General features: G+C 41.3%; 1 protein-coding gene across 2 annotated transcripts in view; it reads left to right on the top strand.

Moving 5' to 3' along the window:
• The window catches only part of slc4a3 (solute carrier family 4 member 3), an 89,694-nt gene that overhangs the window by 26,410 nt on the left and 40,540 nt on the right, over window positions 1–22,744 (top strand). For both annotated transcript variants that reach the window (XM_072685591.1, XM_072685594.1), the window contains exons 3-5: window positions 17,082–17,238; window positions 19,804–20,051; window positions 21,610–21,782. In XM_072685591.1, coding sequence (XP_072541692.1) covers window positions 17,082–17,238; window positions 19,804–20,051; window positions 21,610–21,782 — 578 coding nt within the window. The remainder of the gene's footprint in view (window positions 1–17,081; window positions 17,239–19,803; window positions 20,052–21,609; window positions 21,783–22,744) is intronic.

Below are 22,744 nucleotides of genomic sequence, written 5' to 3'. Positions count from 1 at the left end.
ATTAGAGCCAGGGCTGTTTCTGTCTCCTGAGTGACGCCAGGGGAGCGGTGGGGGGAAGGGCCGCTGGCAGTGTGCCTGATGTATGGCCAAGGTACTGGGTTACATGGAAGCAGAGCTCAGCAGGGCAGACGGTACTGTGCTGTGGACAGTCCACCCCCTCAGAGGTTGTGGGGCTGTTTCAGTCAGTGGACATCAGTGAGTGCGTTGATACAGGGGCCCAGATGTACACTGTATGGACAAAAGTATTGGGACATTGGTTAATTCATCGTTTCTTCCGAAATCAGTGCTATTAAAAAAAGGATTTATCCTGCTTATGGTTGGAGCAACCGTCTTTATTTTCCAGGGAAGGCTTTCTACTAGATTTTGAAACATTGCTGTTAGGATTTGATTGCATTAAGCTAAGAATAGCTTTAGTAAGGTCAGGATGTTGGGTGATCACCACCCTATCTCATCCCCAACTCCCCAACTCCTCCCAAAGCACCATCATCCCAGAAAACACAATTCCACTGCTCCGTAGCTCAGAGCTCATGCTCTATCCCATGCCTGGTATGGCATGGTCCCAATATGTCTATAGAGAGTCCTATTCTATTGGCAGTACTAAAAGTACTTTTCCACAAGGACTAGCTTGTTGAATCTGTGGATTCTAAGCAGTTCTGTTTTTTACATTGCTACTTAACAAGCACTGTGCAGTGGAGGACAGATTGTCTATGCTTGAATCTTTGCCCCTCCTTTAGCTTTTGGTGTATAGCTTAATTTACTTTACACCACTGCCATAAATCCACAAATTGCACTGTGCGCTCCCCCTTGTGGACAGCTAGAAATGTGAATTTGCTTGCAAGCTGAGAGATACAGAACTGTGTCTAACTGATGTGGTAGGGTAATGTTACAGGATTTTACACAAATGTGACTTGGGTTACGCAGTGTTGCATAGCTCTTGTGAGAGTCTTGTGCAGCTCTAGCAAAGTTGCATATGTTCAGGCCCGGAATGAGAATGACAGAGATGCTATTCTCCCTGTTACAAATCAGTGTTCATTACATCTCACGACAATTAGAACAACTGTGCTGAAATATTAGGCTATTCAAATCATAAAAAAATAGTTTTTAATAGAGAAAAGAAATGAACTTGAATAAACACTTTACCCTTGAGAACTTGCACATGACTAAACTCTTACAAACAGAACGATCCATATGCACAAACCTAAAAAACCCCAGCAAACTAAGTTGCAAGACGTTACATCAGCCTTCTGTTTACTATAAAAGTGTATAAACTGCAAAATTTCTTTACTATGCATAGAAGAAATGGAATCCATCTATTTTCACGGAAGCTGGCAATATCCTGCAATACACTTGGCTCTTGATAAAGGAAATTGAACAGATTTAATAATGTATTCAGGCAGCTTAGTTCCTACACTGCTAGTCACAGAAATACCAACACTTGAACACTCCAACACTCACCAGTGCTGCAATTGTGTGACTTAATGTTCTGCTCGTTCTTGGTCACCAATAATAGAGCCTTTTGGGCTAAAAACATCCTATTTGTGCCTGACGCTGGCTTAAAATCTAGACCCAAGCCAGGGGGGGTTTGTAGAAAGTGGAAATAATGTAATTTCAGTGAACTGAAGGCTAAAACAGCATGCCTGTATTTGATAGGCCATGACAATGACGAGAGCTGTGCTTTATTCAAAGATTCTGTTCTCACTTTGTGACTCTAGCTGATCTGTAGCAAATGCAAAGCTGAGAACTCCAAGGTTCAGGGCAGGGATATGGAAGTGAGGGCTACAGTCCAGCATTGTTTGGCCAGCAGATGATTTCTCAGCTCTAGCACACCCACTATACATCCTGTAAATTTCATCTCTGTCCTGCTCATGAGTTCACAAGTTTTCGGAACCTACCACAATTATCTCCTCCCATTAACTTAGCCACATATTTCGGTTCTAGCTTAGCTGAGGCCTTCTACCCATTCTCATGTTCTTAGTGGATTAGTTTAATGAGCTGCACAGTAGTCTGGCACTCCAGAACTGGAGTTCGCAACCTCTGGTATAGGGAGAGGTCGCCCAAATGTTAATGTTAGTTTAACCACAATTTGATTCAATTTCTATAAAGAATATCTTCTCTTTGTTAGCATTTTTAAAGTCTGGCCTAAAGATGAAAGCTGCGATCTTGGGGAAAAAAGCCGCAGCTCTCAGTGTTTGCAAGCAATTTAATTCGAGTCTTGTTCAAGATGATGAACAAACCTTTAAGCATTTTTACAAGCTACTGTAAGAGGAACTTGCCTGCCAGGCCACATAAGCAGCCCCTGCCAGTGCTGAAATGGAGATGGCACAGACTTCTTGCGGAACACAAAGGCAGAAGGCCTGGTGTGTGTTGGAGTCTGAGCTTCATGTTCACCTGATGCATCTCAGATGTCTGGCTCTTCCTGAATGATTCACTATTGCTCTAAAACACCATTCTCCTTTGCATTCAGCTGTCAACTCCTTTCATCTTGCCTTCGTTCCAAAGTGCACTGAGTGTACTACTCCAAGTGCTTGCAGTATCATCTTCTTAAAGGAAGACAGAAGCTCAGTGCAGCTGAGAATGTGCTAGCTGAAAAACTAAATTGAGACTATAAAGAGGTCAAACATTAACTGTTAATATTTCATTTATTAGATGAAATATCTCAATGTGAGTTATGTCTATTGATGCATGGTGTGTTCGTGATATACCGCTGCTGGGCGCATGAGTGTCTGACCTTGTGATAGACGCTGTTCAAGTCTTCGGCTGTTTATTCTTGTCTTATTGACAGGTCACTTGCATTTTCCATAAAATTCGAATAAAAAGGTGTTGAGAAATGCATATCATCGCTGTCCAGTAAAAAGCACGTATTTCCTGAAATGGTGACTTTACAGGAGAAGGCAAAAATGCCAAGAAGTATTTTGCACAGTGTATAGAAGCAGCTACAGGGTTCCAACCAAAAATGGAGATACATGCTTTTCATTGGACAGCCGTGATATCCTGGATGTTTAAATGTGGGGATGTTCGAAAATTAAGGTTGCGCAGCATTTTAGGTGTTCAGGTGGGCTTTGTTTGATGAATAAAGTATCGTTAATCATCTGAAAGGACCTGGCTCATCACAGCCAGACAAGCTGGAGGTAATTGGTTGCTGTTCAACCCCAATTCTCTGCTACTGTCAGTATTGGGTGTGCTGACACTTCTCATATTGATGTCAAGCTCTCAGAGGGCTCTTCACTTGTCAGAGCTAAAGGGGGTGGGGTAGGGTGGCAGGGGCATCAGTTCTCCAGTTCAATAAAGCGCTGATAACTCTTCAGAAATTGAAAAGACAAAGACTTCCGAAAAGTGCCGGGCGGAAAACACCTGCCACATCCACCTTTCACATTTAGCTAAAACTGACATGTCAACTGTGAAGTTCCACCAAATGTAGGATTTATTCAGGAGGCTTTGGAGTTGGAGTGTGACAGCGTCTCAGAGGCAGGTGGCTGGAGGAGACTGCAGTTTCCACTGTATGGCATCATGCACAGTTAGTTCCAATTCTTGTCTTGGGACCACATGCTCTGCAAATTGTTGGCTTTTTGTGCTCTAACACACCTGATCCAGCACATTTATTGGCCTCTATTAAACTGTTATGGTCCTTTTTCTTTACAGCTCTTTATTTTTGCTACGTTGTTCAAACTTTTTATGTGGAAAATGGTCTTCAGCTATGAATCAATAAGCATGATATTTTAGTAATGTTATGAACAGTCATTGGGCAAGGCTAGTAGGCCAGAGCCAGAGCAGTGGGGTCTGTGTTAATAGTTACTAAGGTGTGTCCCCAGAGTCGTGGCACTATTTTGATTGGATTGATGTGGGGGGGTGCTGCTGTATGTGTGTATGCTTAACTGTGGTGATTTTGATTGAAGTGTGATTTGCAGTGTCACCTGTTTGTACCCCAGTTTGCAGTCCTTTAATTTACTCATCTTTAAACTGGGGTGTTGTGGTAGGCTACAACCCAAAGTTGGATTTTGTGTAGAGCATCGAGACAGATGTTAACAGTGCTCTAGCAGTTGTAAGTCTTGGGGCTTACAAGTATTTTATTCTTTGTTATTTAGTTATTGAGTGGAAAGAAGAGTTTGGAGAGAAGGAAACACAAATATAGGGACTTTGGGATGTCTTGAAATGCCAGATTAGGACTGGAATTCCAGTCCAAAGTCAGGTTCTACCCCAGCACCAACATCTCCGTAAATCTTCCAGATAGACATCTTATCTGTTCACCACTGTAACAGATTTTTTTTTTTTTTTTACCAAGGACGCCCTTGCACCCTGAATACCAGATGAGGATTTCTCTTCTTGTAGTATCTCAAGATATCATGAGGCCTACAGAGAAATTAGCTTTGAACAATAGGAGTAAACAGGACAAACTGTTTTCAAGTTTTCAGTGATTGCCATTTAAATTGTTTGAAGATGGGTGCACTCCTGGAAATCACAGACACAGGTGTTCACAGTACAGAACATCCTATGTCAGCAGTGCAGTGTGGAATTCCTGTATTCAAATATTAGCTTGAATGCAAATTCATATAAATCAGGCAACCACATGGAAATCCAGATTTATTTCTTGACTTGACTAGTGTTCCAGTCAAGAACATCTGCAGGTGGCGAGTCAGTGTTTTTGGTACAATAAATGAACAACGTGACCACATTGTGTAAAGCTGATATTTCCAGTGCTCTGGGATAAGAAGGTCTTGAGGTGGACATAGGCCTTTTTGTGGTAAAATGTGGTGCAGGACCTAAAGACTGCAGGTTTTCAGCTTTCTTACTGGCACTGTGATGAATAAACCATGAGTATAGAATGTTGGCCTAGATTCCTGAGCATGACTGGCTCTGACAGTGGCTTAGTGCAGCTTGCTGCATGTGCTTACATCTAGGCGAATGCTGCATACTGTTCATTCAACTGTAGCAAGACTACAGAAGCCCTGATGTTGAATTAGCACCTACAACATCCTGCAGCTGGTCACAAACTGCACTTGTGAGAGTTGTTGGGGATTTTGTTACGTTGAGAAGAAAATCTTTAGAAGCTTTGAAGTTTTTTGCTTAGTCATCACAAATCTGCAAATTTCAGACTTTCAGAATTTCAGACGTTTGATGTTGACTAGCCTCCTCTTTTGCATGCAAGACAAAAGATTACATGTCAGAAAATATAATGCAGTGTGGAAACATCCAGAAATATCATGCACTGAAACGCTCAGATAAGCAGAGCGTGTGAAATGTGGAATTAGAGACAGTCGCAGTAGCTGCAGTGCATGGGTGAGTGAGCATGGGCGAGGGCGCATGTCTGAGTCAGCACAACTGTAGATACACATGGCCATAAAACGCTTGTCACTAAGGCATAATTTTTAGGTGTATGGTACAGTGGAGACGAGGCAGGGTGAAGATTTCTGTTCGCTCTTCCAGATTCAGGCCTGATGTCGAAGCCTACACTCTGGAAAATAGAAGTACTTCATATGGTTCTTTAAATGAGGCCATAGAAGAACCTGTTTTGGTTCCATAAAGATCCATGTTTGATATGGTGAGGGTTCCACACTCATGGTTCTACATGGTTTTTCTATGGCACCTTTATTTTTCAGAGTGTACAAGATTGTACTGGCAGGCAGATTGATTGCTACACTATTGAATGACCTGAATGACTGAAAAACTTAATGGACAGCATAAATAGCTCATCAATACTATTCCTTCAAAGACAAATACAGTTTTCTGTTCATTTCCCTGACTGAATGGCCTTGTGTGTGAGATGACATTCTTTAAAATGCCAGCTTGCTGTGGTATTAGTAGTAGAGTTTATGACTAGCAGTTCTCTGACAGAGCCCTAACAGAGCCAGTCTCAGCTGTGTTTCTGTGGTTTTCATGATGGGCCGTGACCTTAGAGGTGTGTGCAATTAGCTGAGACAACATGGAGATTGTAACAAGCTATTGTGTGTTAATTGTTATTAGTGTTGTAAACGACCACAGATAACCCGTAATCTGTACGGATCAGCCCTGGGCCAGGATGAACGTGAACTGCGGATTAATTTCCATCGTTGATCCATGACAGTGTGGAACACGGTTTTACTGCCACTATGCACTGTCAGCATTGAGGTTATGTGTGAAAGGCTTTTTACCAATGAGGGCCTTTTTTTCCAAAGAGGGGTTTCTTTATGAGAAACTCTTCTAAGTTAGGCTCTTAAAGTCATTGGTTGTGACTTCACAAGCATATTTTGAAGATATGTGTTTATTCCAGATGAATCTTGAGGTGTGGGGTCTAGGGTGACTGAAGGATTGCTAAGGGGAAAAACACAAAACAATGGATCTGCCGTTATGTGTGGGGTGACATTTTTATCCAGCATAACTTACAGTCTATTCTTGGTACATAAGTGCGCTAATGGTGCAGCTTAGGAGTCTTGTCCAAAGACTCTTATTGGTGTAGTTTTGGTCTTTGCTTAAGCAAGAAATTGAAACCTGATCTAATTAAAGCCTTTTTGTTTTTGTCATTATTAATACAAAGTATCTCACAATCATAAAACCCAGCATTATAATTGCAATGCTAGTAACATGTAGAGATGTAAGAAAATATCAACATAATTGAGTATTGTGATATTATGTTTTGCAATATCCATTCTCAAAAACACCATATCGATTTTTATATAAGGGTTTACATGTAAAGATTGGTGTCAGACGGGTTAATTTTGTGTTGTGTTTAAACCCTGATTTCTAGATATCACTGGTGTACACTGTCTTCAGAGCCCACTGTTCTGATTGTCCTATCATGAATAGCCCAGCGTTCTAACTACTTATATCTTTATCTACTTATATGATCTTGCTTACGGTATTGCAATACATCGCAGTATATTGAATCAGAACCTCTGTATTGAGATATGTATCATATCTCGAGGTTCTTGCAAATGCACAACCCTGGTGTTATTCTAGGTCCTTCAAACTCACAGCCTTCAACACACAGCCCTGTGTCCTCTTCTCTGGTTGATGCTACATTAGCTACATTATGTATTGCTATAATCACTCAGACTAAACATCAATCATTCACATTCACGCCATGAGTGTTTACTACATTTAAACACAGAATGATGCTCAGCGGGACTAGATTTAGAATGTGATGGGTGTCTTTAATTTGTTGGATGTAATCAAATCAGTTGTAACGAGCCTTGATGTAATTGAATGGACAGACACACTCTGGGAAAGAAATGAGGGGTCATGGTTGAAACTGACATATCATGAGCTCAAAACTCAAACTCAAAACAAGCTGAACACACAAGGATGCAAATCTGCATTGGATTGAACCAGACTGTCTTGCTTTTTGTAAGCACTCGTCTGCACCCATTTGATCTTCTTTTGATGCAGATGGGTTGTCCTACAGAATGAGAAGATTGGTTATTTTCTGTCTTTGAGATGTCTCCTTCTTTGTTGGCTGGCTCCAAAAGACCTGGTAATGAAATTTTGTCATTTCCATGATGACTCATCGGTAGCCCTTGAAGAAGATGTATCTCTAATGCTCAGCCAGCGGAGAATGAGAGCAATCCATTGTAGTTTAATGGTGCAGTAATAAAAAAGGACCTGGCCAAGAGCAGATGTGTATGAAAAATATCATTTTGAATTTATTGTCATGCTGCACGGTTTTGAGACGTGAGGTGATATTTATAAATGAGTTGTATTTGACTTGCGGGACAAGTTTTGCTGAGTTCATTGAACACACACACACACACACACAATTCCATCATTCTGCACCACTTGAAGTTCATAGAAATGAGGATGTAACTGTCTCTACTGGCCAGGGAAGTCTTTCTACTACATTTTAGAGTACTGCTGTGAGCATTTGATTTCATTCAGTGACAAAGGCATTAGAGAGGTCAGGATGTTGGGTGATCACCACCTCATCCCCAACTCCTCAACTCATACCAGAAGTACTGGATGGAGCACCTTCCATCATTCCAGAGAACACAGTTTTACTGCTCCACAGCTCAACCCCTCAAGCCCACGCCTGTTTATCTACTCCAAATAGAGTCCTACTGTATTGGCAATACGTCTCTACAGAGACTAGACAAGGTGTGTGTGCAGTGTGTGCAGCTTAAAAAATGAAAATGACTACGCAACTTATATTTTCCAGTGTCTGAAAAAATATCACGTGAGCCTTGCTACAGTTGCAGTACGCTCTCGTCATCTCAGTCCTTTGGTGTAAGGTGGTCAGGATTGCTTAATGCTTAATGCAGTTTTTTTCTCATCTTGATGTTCTGATAAAATCAACCGTGTTTAATATTATCACACTTTTACATTATGAATCAATTAGATAATTATTTATTACATAGGGATCTCAGTAAGGTAAAACTTTGGTTGCACCTCCTTCAGAGAATTATATGTATTATCTGTCAGCTGCAGCTAAAGATGCTAAATCTAACACAGGCAGTGACTGATAAACCCATGGAAGCTCATTGCAAAAACCATTGGACAGCAGATACGCTCGACTATTCCCACAGCAGCTCATTGTTTTTAGTCATGTTTATAGTCTTATAATTTCACTATTAAGAAACTAACTGCCTCAGACAGGGGAGTTTAATACCTGTTCTGGTCAAATACCACTGCTGTACAAAGGAGAATTTGTGTGTTGCATGATTGAAAAAGAAATTGTAGAGTTGTGCTGTATGTTCACGCCAGTTTTTTACCTACTTAACTGCTAAAGGCTGTGTTTCTTAGTCTAGGTAGAATCAGATCCACCATCCTTTTCAAACACGCTTGCACAATGGCTGACTACTGAAGTGCTTTACATGATGGACGAGGAGAGATCTGAGAAATAGCTCTAGAGTCACCAGTAAAAGACTCAGTCTAATAACACAGCTTAACTAGATCATTTACTTGATCCTCCTCTGTCAGTACTGCTGGCTCCATAAGTGCCAGTGCAGTTACTAAGACCCTGCCGTGTAGTCTGGCCGGACCAGCTGTATGTTGTTCTTGTGTCTCGTCTTGTGCCGCTGTACCTGCATCCTTCATTCCAAAGGTTTTTGCATAAACGTCAACCTTTCATAGTCTCAGCCCTGAGTTCAGCTGGGATTGCGTTGGCATGACAACAAAAGTGTGGCACCGGGACTGAATAGCCAGCTGCAGCTGCAGTAATGAGAGCAGGGGTCATGTATGTAAAACTCTTTCAAAGGGCTGATCTAGGTTTAGTTTTGCCATTTAGCCCCTTATTAAATACACTTACCAGTGGAGTCTATTTGTAATTGGAAATTTTGTTGCCTTAGTTTTTTCACTGCTGGTTCTGCAGTCCAGCATGTTGGAATGAAATACTAACAATAGATTACGAGGTTAAAGTTCAGTCTGTCACCTTTACTTTGAGGACATTTACATTTAAATTGGGTAGCCGTTGACAGCTTGGCCTTCAGTTTGGGGAATTAATGTCCAATCATGAGAAAATGTCAAAAAACTGAGGAAACCTCTACCGAACTTCTCCAATCATGTTCATTATTTGGGATCGATCTTTGGGATGTATCTAGAAGTGTGTTTGTGTTAAGCCAATGGCACTGCACATGAAAATGTGATATATGTAAATATATCGTTACAGTCCAATGAAACACATGTATCTCTGAAATGGTGACTTTACAGGAGAAGGCAAAAATAACTTAACTTTTAATAGAAGTCAATGTGAAATAAGAGTTTATTCCATGCATGTAGAAGGATTGACACAGAATACAGAAAAGCTGGAGGCTTTAAACCATTGAAACCAGTTTAGTTTTGTATAAACTAAAAATGGACAAAAATGCCAATTAGGCAGCAGCGATTACACTTAATAAAAAGCAATGTCCTTCACTTGAATCTCATTATTATGGGATCCCTCTTGTTTTTTTTCAGTATGGGATTTTCAGAGCTCCATTTTTTTCTCAGAATTGCTCCCACCTGTTGGAAATCTAAAGGTGATTAGTTAATTAAACTGTGACTTTCTGTTTATGTTGGTATTAAATCTAAATCCTTAGGTCTTCAGTGCAGCCCCAAAAGTCCTAACCAGTGACAGACCAAGCTTATCTGTATTTACATAGACACTGTGTCAGAAAGAAAATTTATTGGACTAAGTGAACTGAATAATTGAATATTTCTAATATCATATAATAACCTCTCTTTGAAGGTCTAGAAGATCCTGAGGTTGCCCAGTGATACTAGGTGATCAATGTTGGCGTGTTGGAATCATAGCCATTACATTAGTTTCCTTATTTCTGATAACCATAAATAGTTGGATTATTGGCTGTTGAGTATTTTCTTAATAAGGCTGCAGGATTTTCAGTGATAGCCCTAAAAGGTTGTTCTTTAGGGCTGATATTTCTCCAAGAGAGCTCTCTGCCCTTTGGCTAGAATTGTGGTCCACTTTTTAGGTGCGAGTGAGGAATAAAAAAAAAACAGACTCTGGAAAATTCCTTTCCTTGTGTGGTTGCACTCGTAAGCATTTAATGTACAGAACTGCTGAGTAAGGCAGGTAGTGTGTGAGCCGTATAGCTCCAGGGCCCTGGGGTTGTGAGTTTGAGCCTTGCTGAGGCCACAACCTGAGGTCTGTGAGGAGTTTTGTGTGTTCTCCGTATGTTCGGGAGGGTTTTCTTTCCCACCTCCTCCAAAAAATGCTATAGGTAAATTGGCCATTCTAATTTGCACCTAGGTATAAGTGTGTGAGTGAATGAGTGTGTATGGTATCCTGCGATGAACTGGTGCACTGTCTAGGGGAAATTCTTGCCTTGCATCCAATGATTCCATGTAGGCTCTAGACTTACCATGATCCTGACCAGGAAGAAGATGGATGGATAATGCTGATTGTGGAATTACTACATTGCAGAACTGTTCATCAGTTCAGTATATGCTGCCTTAAAAAAGTGATTTCCCCTTCTTGATTTTCCCAAGGAAAAACTCTAGTCTATGGTCAGTGTTCTTGACTTCACAGTAAGAAAGGAACTGGGTGGAAAAGCAGACTTCATGAGAGGGCAGCATGGCAGAAATCCCCAAATCCCTGCTATCCAAAAGAAGCATCAATGCTCATCTGACATTTGCTAAAAAGGCACCCAGACAATCCCAGAGCCTTTTGGGAGAAGGTTCTGATTCTAATTCTGATTCTGATCTGTAAGGAGGACAAGTGTCGGTAAGTGATCTCAGAGAGGTTTGAACAATCAGGGGAGTAGTGTTGCTCTCAGCGTCTCGAGCTTTCCAGAGCACCTGCTGCTGCGACTCTGAAAGAGCACACACAGTACTCACAGCTCTACAGAAAGAGCTCAGGTGGGTGATATGATACCCGCACCAGTGGCCTTGTGGGGGATACCTGCTCTGAGTGAGAGCTCTCTCACACACTCACAATGGCTCATTCAGTGCCCTACTTTTTCCTGTAACTTTACAATTGTATAACCAACACAGTGGCTATCAGGAGGCCTTTCGGCCATGTCAGAAGGCTACCGGTGCCCAAGCTGCCTCAATGACAGCCCCTGCTGTCGGAAAGCTCTATCTGCAGTTTACCCAGCACGATAATGAAGAGCGAACAAACGCACATCTGTCAGCCACCGCTGATTTCCCAGCCCCGTCTCCTTGTGTTTGCCTCAGCACCGCAATGAATAGAGAGGTGATCCATAACCTTTACAACCGTCGCTTGCTCCCAATCGTACTCAGGCCATTAACATTTGCACAATGAGACAGCACTGCGTCTGAAAGGAAAAGGAGGAACAAAACCACTGTTTTGGGCCCCTGTGCCTCTCTGTGGTCCAATACAGTAAAGCGATAGGGGGGGGAGTGGCATTTAAAAAGCAATCTGCTAAAAAGCCCTCTATTGTTTTTATATTTGTTTGTTCTTTTGTTGTTACATGATGGTAATTAAGACAAAACAATTACAGTGAGAAACAGATAAAAAAAAAGCGAGGGGATAAAGAGACAGAGCGAGAGAGAATAGGAGAGAGACAAAGAGGCAATAAAGAGAAAAACACTGCAAAATGTGATTTAACTGACTGCATTACACTGGGATTTTATCGACCTCCAAATAATAGGTTAATAAAATGTAAGGCACATTATTGTTCTTTTAACTTACTATTTAATGTTGAATGAACTCAAATGTTTAAGGTGGCCCTTTCAAACTGAAGGTCTTCAGTCAGTCTCTTCATCAATATCTTCCTCTTTCAGAGGAGTTATGACATATGCATTAGTCCACATTGGTCATAATAGAATGGATCAAGTGAAACTGGAGGCTTCTGTGTAGTACCAAAGTTAGAAGGTGTGCGCTATAGAAGATGCAATATGCCGCCCTTACTGTTGGCTGCACAGTGATAGCTTCTGAGAGAGTCTGCACACACACATTCAGCAGATTTCAGATCAGTAATCATAATAACAGTAATAATGTGCTTTTATTGTTATTTATACTCGTACAGTACAATTAAATTCTTCTCTTCACATACCCCGGAGTAGAAAGCCAGGGTCAGCTATGCTACAGCATCCTTGGATCAGAGAGGTTAAGGGCCTTGTGCAAGGTATACAATGGTACCTTAGTGGACCTAGGTATCAAACCCAAAACCCTATAATCAATAAGTTATTATTCTTAATTTGTTTGATTAGAGCATTACTAAAAAGCAGCAATGTACTGTATGATTTACTTTCCTTTTTGTGGAGTAAATAGTAATTTCTGTCATAGTCATATTAAATAAAAATTTACTCATTTTTGGAGTGTGGTATATCATCTTCAGTATACATTTACATTTACATTTATGGCATTTAGCAGACGCTCTTATCCAGAGCGACTTACAAAGTGCTTTGCTATTTACCCAAGAAAAACCTTAGCTAGTTAGACTATACATGTCTAGTACATGCGACAACAGCGTTGAAAAATCTCATTATTAAGGGAGAGGAGTAGATTAGGGCTGGGGCGATGCATCGTCGCAAAGAGGGTCGCGCATACTGAAAGCGTGGATTTACCCGGAGCGCAACCTGCAGCCCGTGTGCATCTAAAGTGTGGGAGTACTTCACACAGAAAGTCACTATGCTAACCGTTTCTTAATCGTCCAGTGTAGATACCTAAAGGCTTTTCTCGATTCAGCGGGAGCTTTAACACACACATAGCTAATTCTGAAATGGCTCTCTGCCAACATGTATAGTCCACAAAATGCACAATTTCTTTTTGTTGGGGGTGAAGGCTACGTGTCATTTGGGCCACTAAAAGTCCAGTCAGTGTGTAGTCTTTTAGTTTTTTTTTATATTTTTTAGTTTATTAATACATAATACATGAAGTCCTGCTTCTGAGCTTCCCACAGTGCAGGGTCATCTATTCCACAGCCCCTTGTGTTCTTTAGATAACAAATTGCTACACACACCCATACAGAGAGAGAGAGAGAGTGTGTGTGGGTGAGAGAGATGTACTGCTTGTGAGCTACATTATTTGATCTTCACTACTTTAAGTCATTTTGTTGACAAAAAGTTAACTTTTGCTGAAACTTCACTCATTTTACTTTGAAAATATTTTTTAAAAGGAAAATGATTCTGTATCTACAATAAACTATTCAGCAGCTATTATAGATGATCTATTGTCTACAATAAATGACTCAGTATCTACTATAAATGACTCAGTATCTACTATAAATGACTCAGTATCTGCCATAAATGATTCAGTAACTGCTGTGAAGCTAATGCTACTTCTGTAGTTTGAGGGTAAGGAATTGAAGGATGGGCTCAGACACCAGCCTTTAAGGTTTTAAAGGGTTAAACATCAGAGGTAGCCAGTTTTGCCCCTAAAGCGTTATTACAGCAGAGTTTTTTCAGTGATAGAGTGTATGATGTGGTATTTTAACACACTTGTGTGTTGACAGGTAAAAGTATAGTGGCTCTATTTTCCATCATTACTTTCAGTTGGGCGAGAGAATGAGATCATTCTGGCAGCTTGCTAAAGTGCCTCCAATACAGCTCATCCCATCCGTTACCTCTAAGAAGGGTTTATAAGGTGAAGGTTCCACAAATACCGGAGGATATACAGTAGGTCGCCTGGAAGGAGAAGGATGATGTAGTGGTTTAATAAAAAAAGAGACAAAACAGGAGCAAGTCAGGGGCATCCTCAGTGCCTTTAGACTCTCTCTGTGTCACTGAGCTACCCCGCGCCCAGGCCTGTTGTGCATTTCACAGGGTGGGATTTATCGTTTGACTCCACAGGTCGGCCATCTTTATTAAAGTCAAGCGTTTGAATGGAGATGAAAGAGCGGACGCACGGGGGGCCGGCACCCAGAGCTTAATGAAATGTTGTCCTGATTAATTCACGCAAAGCCGAGGGACACGGACGACAAAGAGGACTTTGTCTGCCTTAATTAGTGGCTTCCAGTTCTGCCATCGCTTTCACGCTTTGCCGTGTTTGGCCCATCTGCTCTGATTAATTATCAGTAGGCACTTTAAGAGGCCAGCTCCGCGAGGCCCTCTCTGATGGAGAGAGACGTTTAAGAGGGAGCCTTGTTAAATCCCCATTTGTCTGGAGACAAGAGAATGTGTCACTTTCCATGTCGTCGATAACCGCCTTGCAGCATTCTGGCACTTCTCCTCCATCTTCTCTGAAATGCCAGCGCAGTTGGGTGGGCTTTCTGTGTGTTCTGAGAATCATAGTGAAAGTGCATTGTTGTAATACTCTACAATATGTGCATGAAAACTAAGCATGCATGGCATATTGATAAATAGTACAGTAATATAATTACATCAGGATTTAGAAACAACGTAATGGTTTGAGAATACTTATTATATACTTTAGAATATGTTCATATATAAAGATATAATACAGGAGCTCTATAACATGAAATATAGGCACTGGTGTACTGCAGTTGTAGGCATGAGTGCTGAAGATCAGATCATGTCTCAAGTTAAAAACACGAATCTCAATGATGTTGTTGCAATTATACCACAGTTGCCTTATCACTGTTTATGGCTAGATTTTGAGATAAAGATGACAAATAAAAATATTTCTAGGTTAAATAGGTCAAATAGTTAACATGTCTCTCAGCCAACCACGTTGCAGGATATAATAAACAATGTAAGTTTATTCAAGAGATACTCGTATTACAGTCATCCATGATTTGAAGTGATGAAGTGGTGAAGTGGTTTTGGTCATAAGGCATTCATAAATGATGAAAAGCCTACTCATACATCAAGTGTTCAGTAAGGAATTCAGTATTTCAGTATGCCACGTGTGATAAAAAAGCACGTACTGTCAGAAAGTGTATTTCCATGTATTCAAGATCATATGAATGGTGGAGGAGGGTATTTTCTGCATCCGCTTCAGAGTTAAGAACTAGGTGAAGAAACATGCTATTACCTAGGGTATGCTATTACCCTATTATCTCTGCAAGTAGAAACTGACACAGAAGCAAACACAGTTATGAGCCGATGCTTAAAGCAACATTATGTAGCAATTCTACCTGAAAACAGCTTTCTAATCATGTTGATGGTGTACTCTGTCATTGCCACTCCAGGCCAGAGTGCTGCTACTGCACTGTGTAACTTTGATGGAGCTGCACGAGACCTCTCGTGATAACTGTGTAACGCTGAGAGTCGTATTTGTGTAAAATCCTGTAATATTACTCTACGGCCTCCGACCACATTCACCTCCTTTCACTTCAGAAACAGGTTCATGTCTCAGTTTGTCAATAAATGCATGTGTACAGCTGTCCATGAGGCGAAGCTCAAAGCGTGATTTGTATTTACGACAGTGGTGTAAAATTGAGTTATACTCCACAACTGTAGGGGGTGCCCAGGGGCAAAAACACGAGTTGTTGCATAATGCTGCTTTAAGATCATAGTGTGGTACAGATTAGTAGTTAGAAAATAGAGGCTGATGTTTACTAGTGTCTGTCAGTTTTGCCATGGAAGTGTAGTTCATTTAGTTCAGTAATGAAACTGTGTTTCAATGATAAATAATCCACCGAAATGTACAAAAATGGGTTTCAGGGCATATTTACCATGTGTGGTCTAGAAGAGTTCATTTCTGTTGATCTAGAAGGGCAGTGAGCTCATTTCTTTGGCTTTTTGTGACCAGCAGACTGTTGCACATTAGGGCTTGTCTGACATGACAGAGGAGCCTGTGAGAGCAGTTGCGATTGTTGATGGTGAGGCTCCAGGCTTGCTGCATGCCTCCCACTGGGCGGGTGACATTTACTCTGACTGATCTGTCGGCCTTGTAGCCTGTCATCCTGCTTCCCTCGACCCGCCCCATAGCTCCTGGACCTCTTCAAACGCTGACATGAAAGCATTCGGGGCTAAGAGGCCAACAGATACTTGTCTCCTTGTTACCAGAGTAGCCCACTGCAGGGAGTGTTACGCATGATGAGGCATTAGGCTAGTGGTAAGCCCTGCCGCGGCATATAGTATTGGGTCGATATCTTTGATTTCAGGATGATTATGATGCTGTGTCTGAGTGTACCTTTGAGTCTTGTTGATTGTATTTTAAATGCTAGTCTGCCATTTCACTGTCATAAATCAGGTGTTTGCCAAACCTGGAAGGTCACTTGAGCACAGTGCTCAACAGTTCGTAGTTTGGATATGATTGCGCTAGCAGCCTAGTGGTATTCTGGTGTGATTGTTTATTGCAAATGGATGGTAACTGAGACTACGGTGATGGTGATAGTGTCTCTACTGTCCAGGGAAGGCTTCCTACTAGATTTTGGAGGAGCATTGCTGTGAGAATTGAATTGCATTCAATGACAAGAGCATGTTAGTGAGGTCAGAATGTTGAATGATCACCACCCTGCCTCATCCCCAACTCCCAACTCATCCCAATAGTTTGTTCTCTGGGATGACGATGCTCCATCCACAGTTCCACTGCTCCACAGCTCAGTGCTGGGGGCTTTACACTCTTCTAGCTCTGACTTTAGGCACAGTGCTGATATGTTAATGTTTATCTGCTCCAGAGAGTCCTGTTTAATTGGCAATACTGTCCTCTGCAAGGACTAGACAAGCTGTGCATGTGCATTTGCACATCTGTTTTAGCAGTGGGTGTGACTTAAAGTAGCTGAACACATCCGCTAGAAGGGATGTCCACAAACATTTGGACATATAGTGTATTGACAGTTTGATTGTGTTTGTGCTTTCTTCTTCAGGTTCTGACAGAAGAGGAGAAGGGCTCCACAGAAGGGCTGGAGGATGAAGATTGGGAGAGGGCTCTGTCTGTGGAACGGTTCGGGGACATTATTACCGAGTCAGGCACCAATGGTGCAGACAAAATGGGCCGCAGCTACAATGAGAAGGACTTTGAATGTGAGTGTAGCAGTTTTCTGCAACTTAAAAATGACTGCTGGAGTGTGTGTGTGTGTGTGTGTGTGTGTGATTTTAGGGGATCGGAAATGAGTGAGGTACTTTGGCCAGACTGCTTTCCCAGTCAAATAGCGCCTGGCCTTGCTTGATCAGCTTGCATAGAAACTTGCAAATGATCAGTCGTTGTTTTTCATAACCAGCATGTGTCAAAGAGGGTGATCTCTCCTGAGAAATGTTGCACCTTTCCAGCGCTTGGCCTCTGCTTTCATAGCACTGAAAACATCTAGGCCTAGGGAAAAAAACAACCTGTCAAATTGAAGCTCCTCAAATGGATGGGTTTCGCTCTCCTTCTTGCTTTCACTACGTCTCTCTGTTTCCTCCACAGCCATCCTTTGGGACCATTTCTAAGCCAGTTCCTTTCAAAAGCCTTATAAATCAAGCCTTGGCTGTCCTCTTACATGTTGCGACAAATGTGGGACGTAGGGACCAGGTTGTGAATCACTGGTCACTTTTTTGTGTTTTAGTGCACTATAACAAAATGGGTGACAATTAAAAAATATTAGTACATTTGCTGCAATTAAATTTTGAGTAAACAACACTTGTGGTAACAGTATAGTTACAACACAAATCTGTGTCTTAAAGCAACACTGTATATCAATTCTACCTTACAATAGCAGCTTCAACATCTCCCTGATGCTGCACTGACTTTAATAGGGAATACTGCATCTCTGTCATTGCTACTGCAGAATGTAACTTTGGTGGGGCTGTACGAGAACTTACCTGCAAGAACTGCGTAATACTGCATAACTTGAGTCATATCTGTGTAAAATCCTCTATTACTCTACCCCATCAGTGCTCAACATGCTCCTTTCACTCCAGCTGAAGTTTCCATTCCAGCAGAACTCAAGATCTGTTCATTTATTATTAGAATTTCAGTGTACTGAAGCTTTAATTGCACATTACCTGACAAATTTGTTTACAGTTAACATACACTCTTACTTTTTTAGTATGAAGAAAGAAAATCCTTTTAGTTTAAAAGTGAGATAATTCCGCACCAAGAGCCCTTCCAGCTACAAGTTCGGCTCGGCTCGACCCGCCATCCCTCAAAACCCACCGTCCAGGCTTTTTTCTGTCCTGGCACCAATGTGGTGGAACAAACTTCCCCTGGGTGTCCGAACGGTCTTCAAACCCAGACTGAAAACCCACCTCTTCAGAGAATACTTGGGCGAAAAGTAGAGTGGTCACCTTATTGACTTGTGTTTAGTAGTGTCTAAACTTAGAGTATCTTTGAATTATTAGTCTATTCAAACTTGCTAAGGCTTTTCTTGGGTAAATAGCAAAGCACCTTTGTAAGTCGCACATTTGATGTGTGAGCACAATTGCTTTGACAGCTGAAACATTGAGCTAAACCCAAGCATTCTTCTTAATTCAAAGGCAAAGAAAGGAAGAGGATAGAACAGTCTCCCTTAAGGATCCATATGTTGTGTGTATATGACTGTGACTGTGATACGCTCATCCTCTCTTTTGCAAATGTGGTGCAATTTGCATAAGAACTATTCCCTATTGCCTATAAAATACATGCCTGCGCTAAAGTCTCAGCAACCACAGAGATTATTGAAAGCCCTTTCATTTTAGCAATTAGTGTGTATTTCCTAAAATATTAAAATGAAAACAAATGACCACATTTTGTAAAAAGTGCTCAGAATGTATTCAGTACAGTTATTAATATGTGGGTTAGAAGAACTTTTTAGTGACATCCAGAAAATGTATGGACTAGCTTAGTTCTGGCTCTTTTACTTTAATAAAGTGCTGATTAGATCAATTCAGTATTGGATGGTGACTGTAACTACTGGGCTTCCTTGAGGTGAGGGTCAGGTTAAAGGGAATTCCACTGATTTTGTCTGCATTATCATGTTTAATGATATAAACATAGTAATTCAGACTGATTTTATGTGAAAATGTAGTTATGAACAAAACAGTCTACTTAAAAAAAATGATATATGCTTATTAGTCTTATAATAATTTCACAGTGTGCCGCTTGCACTCTTTGATCTACATAATATTGTAAATGAAAACTGTTCCTCTCCAATATCCTTAATATGTTATCCTATATTACTGTAACTACAGTATGATGGCCTTTTTGAAAACTTGGCCATACACTGGTTAGCCACAACATCTGGTTAAAGTTGTACCTGCCAAGGTGTGAGTCTGAGGGTGGCAGCTTGAAGGAAAAATGGGCATGCATACAAATCTGAGCCACTTTGACAAGAAACAAATTGTGATGGCTAGATGATTGGGTCAGAACATCTCCAAACCACAAAGCAGGTTTAGTCAGATGTTCCCACTATGTTGTGATAAGTACCTACCCAAAGTGGCCCCACCTCACAACTTACATGGCCTGCTGCTAACATCTTGCTGCCAGATACCACAGAACGCCTTCAGAGCTCTGGTGGAGTTCATGCCTTAAAGAGTCACGAGGGGAACATACACAATATTAGGCAGGTCGTTTTAAAGTTATGCTGACCAGTGTGTCACTGTTTTTTTGTTATTGTCCCTCTTTTTGGCCAGACCACCGCCATACCTTCCACCACACCCACCATCCCCTGTCCACCCACCTCCCCCCACAGCGCTTCAGGAAGAGGGTGCTCAGCATGGATCGGCGGCGAAAGAAGAAGCGCAAGAAAAAAAAGACATCTATGCCTCCCTCTGAGGTCACGCCCACCATCCACGAGGTTGATGAAGAAGAGGTGGAGTCTGAACCAGAAGGTCAAGGCCAAGTGACCACACCCACTGAGGCCGCTGTGCAACAGATGCAGGTAATATGCAGCTGATATATTGTCACAGATCCACCCAACAATGAAAGAAGTGTGTTCAGCTCTGTGCTTAGACTGTCCTTGATGTGGAGGGATGTCCGTCTAGCACATTAAGGGCGTCAGAGAATGTATTAAGTAAGTATTTTAAGTTGTAAGTATGTGACTTTGGTCGGGGCTAAAAATTGCCCCCACTCGCAAACCTCTTACTGGTAAAGTAGGTCATCACTTTCCCTTCTGATGTGTGTTTAGCTCAAGTGTTGGTTTGCCTAAGGAAGTCCAGCTTGTTTTCGAGGAAGTGGACATTGGAGAGAAGATATGGTAAAAGCTAGCATTGGCTAGCATTAGTTTTTAGTCTAATGCGGTTCCCTGTTCGCCTCTGCAGCTTTTACTTCTTCGCATGTCGAACTTGAACTCTCCTTTGTGAGATGGCACAGGCAAAGTATTATATTGTACCTGTTTTTACATAAGTAGCAGAGTCTGGAGATGATGAGCTGCTCTCCAGTATCAACAACACCATATTCTTTTAAAGGTGCAGCAGAGTTTTACAGTTTCAGCCGCCATGACTAGAGCTTTGCCAGTGGGCGGAGTTTACGTAAATTTTGGGGGTGTAAATATAATTAATCAAGACTGGTACATTCTAGGGCAACTATACCTTATCATAATTAAAAAAAAAAAAGCCTGTAGCCTGTATTTTACTCAGGATGCATCTACAGACTACAGATGTATTAACAACACCATTGTTCATGAAGTTACAGTTGACTTTTACTTTTTTGCCAGTTATGACTAGGACTTTGTGGCAGTGGGCGGAGTTTATGTCAATGTTGGGTGTGTAAATATAATGGTTTAAGACTTAAGACTAATCATTTATTTTTTGAGAAGGAGGACACACCAGTGGTTGATGTTCACGGTATGTTGCTTCCATTTACTGAGCCCTCCTTATTCAGCTATGCCAAGGAGCATATTCTAGGGCAACTATACCTTATCATAATTTTCCATAGACAAGACAAGCCTGCAGCCTGTATGATTAACATAATAATACACATATCTGACACATGATAGAAAGCCCTAATCAGGATGTGTCTACAGACAACCTGTAAATCAATCAGTCATTTTTTGTTATATGGCTTTTGTAATGGCTTCTGTGATCACTCAGTATTTGCTGTATGAAATGTGAAAATGTGAGATCCTACAGCAGTTAAGAACCAGCTCCCAAAAGCGTAGTGTTTGTGATTGAAAGAGGACACATTAGAACAAAGCCTGCCTGTGAAAAGAGAACTTAACAGCAAACACATGACAAATGAAAGATACAGATCTGCTGAATATATGTGTGTGTGTGTGTGTGTGTGTGTGTGTGTGTGTGTGTGTGTGTGTGTGTTTGAGGGCCCTGATGGTGTGCAGGAGGGAGCTGTTATATGACAGATATAGATCTGCTGACAGTACATTGGACAGCTGACTGTCCTAAAAGAGAAGCAGTGTGAGATCTTGTCAATATAATCAGGTGGAGGAGATGCCTCACTGCGTCTGAGGTGGTGAGAGGGTAACGCAAGTCGTCTTCTCTCAGTTCAGTTTGGGGAGTGAAGAAGAGCTGGTGCCCTCCCTTCCTCTCACCAGTTTTCATGTGGAGAGTGAAAGATCCTCCACCCCAGAGCAGCCCACCGCCAGTACCACAGGAGCACAGCAGGAGGTGCCACATGACAGGCAAGAAGAAGAAGAAGAAGAGGACGTGTCTAACAGGTAGGCTAAACTTTCTGCTGGTATTGGTATGTACTGAATGTACTGAAGAAAGCTGGAACTAGGTTATGTTATTCAATCTACACTATGTGTCCAAATGTTTTTGGAAACACCACCTAATGAATACATTCAGCTACTTTAAGCTACACCTGTTGTTGAGACAGATATGCAAATGCACGCACACACACACACACACATCTTGTCTAGTCCATGTAGAGAAGTACTGACAATAGAATAGGACCATCTGGAGCAGATAGACATGAACCTATAGGCACCATGCCTAATGCCAGGTGTGGGATAGAGAGCTATAAAGCCCCCCTCCAACATTGAGCTGTGGAGCAGTGGAAATGTGTTCTCTGAAATGTTGGAGGGTGCTCCATCCAATACTTTTGGGATGAGTTGGGAAGTTATGGATGAAGTGGGTGAAGTGGTGATTATCCAACATCCTGACCTCACTCTTGTTGCTATCAAATTTACACAACAATGCTCAAAATCTGGACAGTAGAGACAGTTACTTCAACAAAAGCAGGAAAAACTCTTTTTAATATCATTGATTTTGGTAGAGCAGGTGTCCCAATACTGTCCATATGGTGTATTTTAAAGCAAAAAAGTTTTTTTTTTTTTTTTTTTTTAAGTTTTTGTTCTAGTGTTTTTACTGATGTAGGGAAGGGTGGCAGGAGGGTAAATATGATACAGGTTAATATTAGTTTTGCATGCTGCCATAAAGGAGTGTTTTATGGGGTGAACCTTAAAACTAGAGATCGACCGATATGGGTTTTTCTATAACTGATGCAAATGTTTAGAGGTGAGGGTCAGCTGATGGCTGATATGTGCTGCCGATTTTTTAGGTCGATATCTAGAAGTTTTCGGCTTTATTTACATGCTAATAATGCTAAATATCACACTGATAATAACACTTGAACACTGACTTAAACCATCTTTATAAATAAAAAATATGATAATTA

This window comes from Salminus brasiliensis, chromosome 8, assembly GCF_030463535.1.
Source record: "Salminus brasiliensis chromosome 8, fSalBra1.hap2, whole genome shotgun sequence".
Lineage (NCBI taxonomy): Eukaryota > Metazoa > Chordata > Actinopteri > Characiformes > Bryconidae > Salminus > Salminus brasiliensis.
Note: the sequence above shows the minus strand (reverse complement) of the source record. Positions and strands in the feature narration are given on the sequence as shown.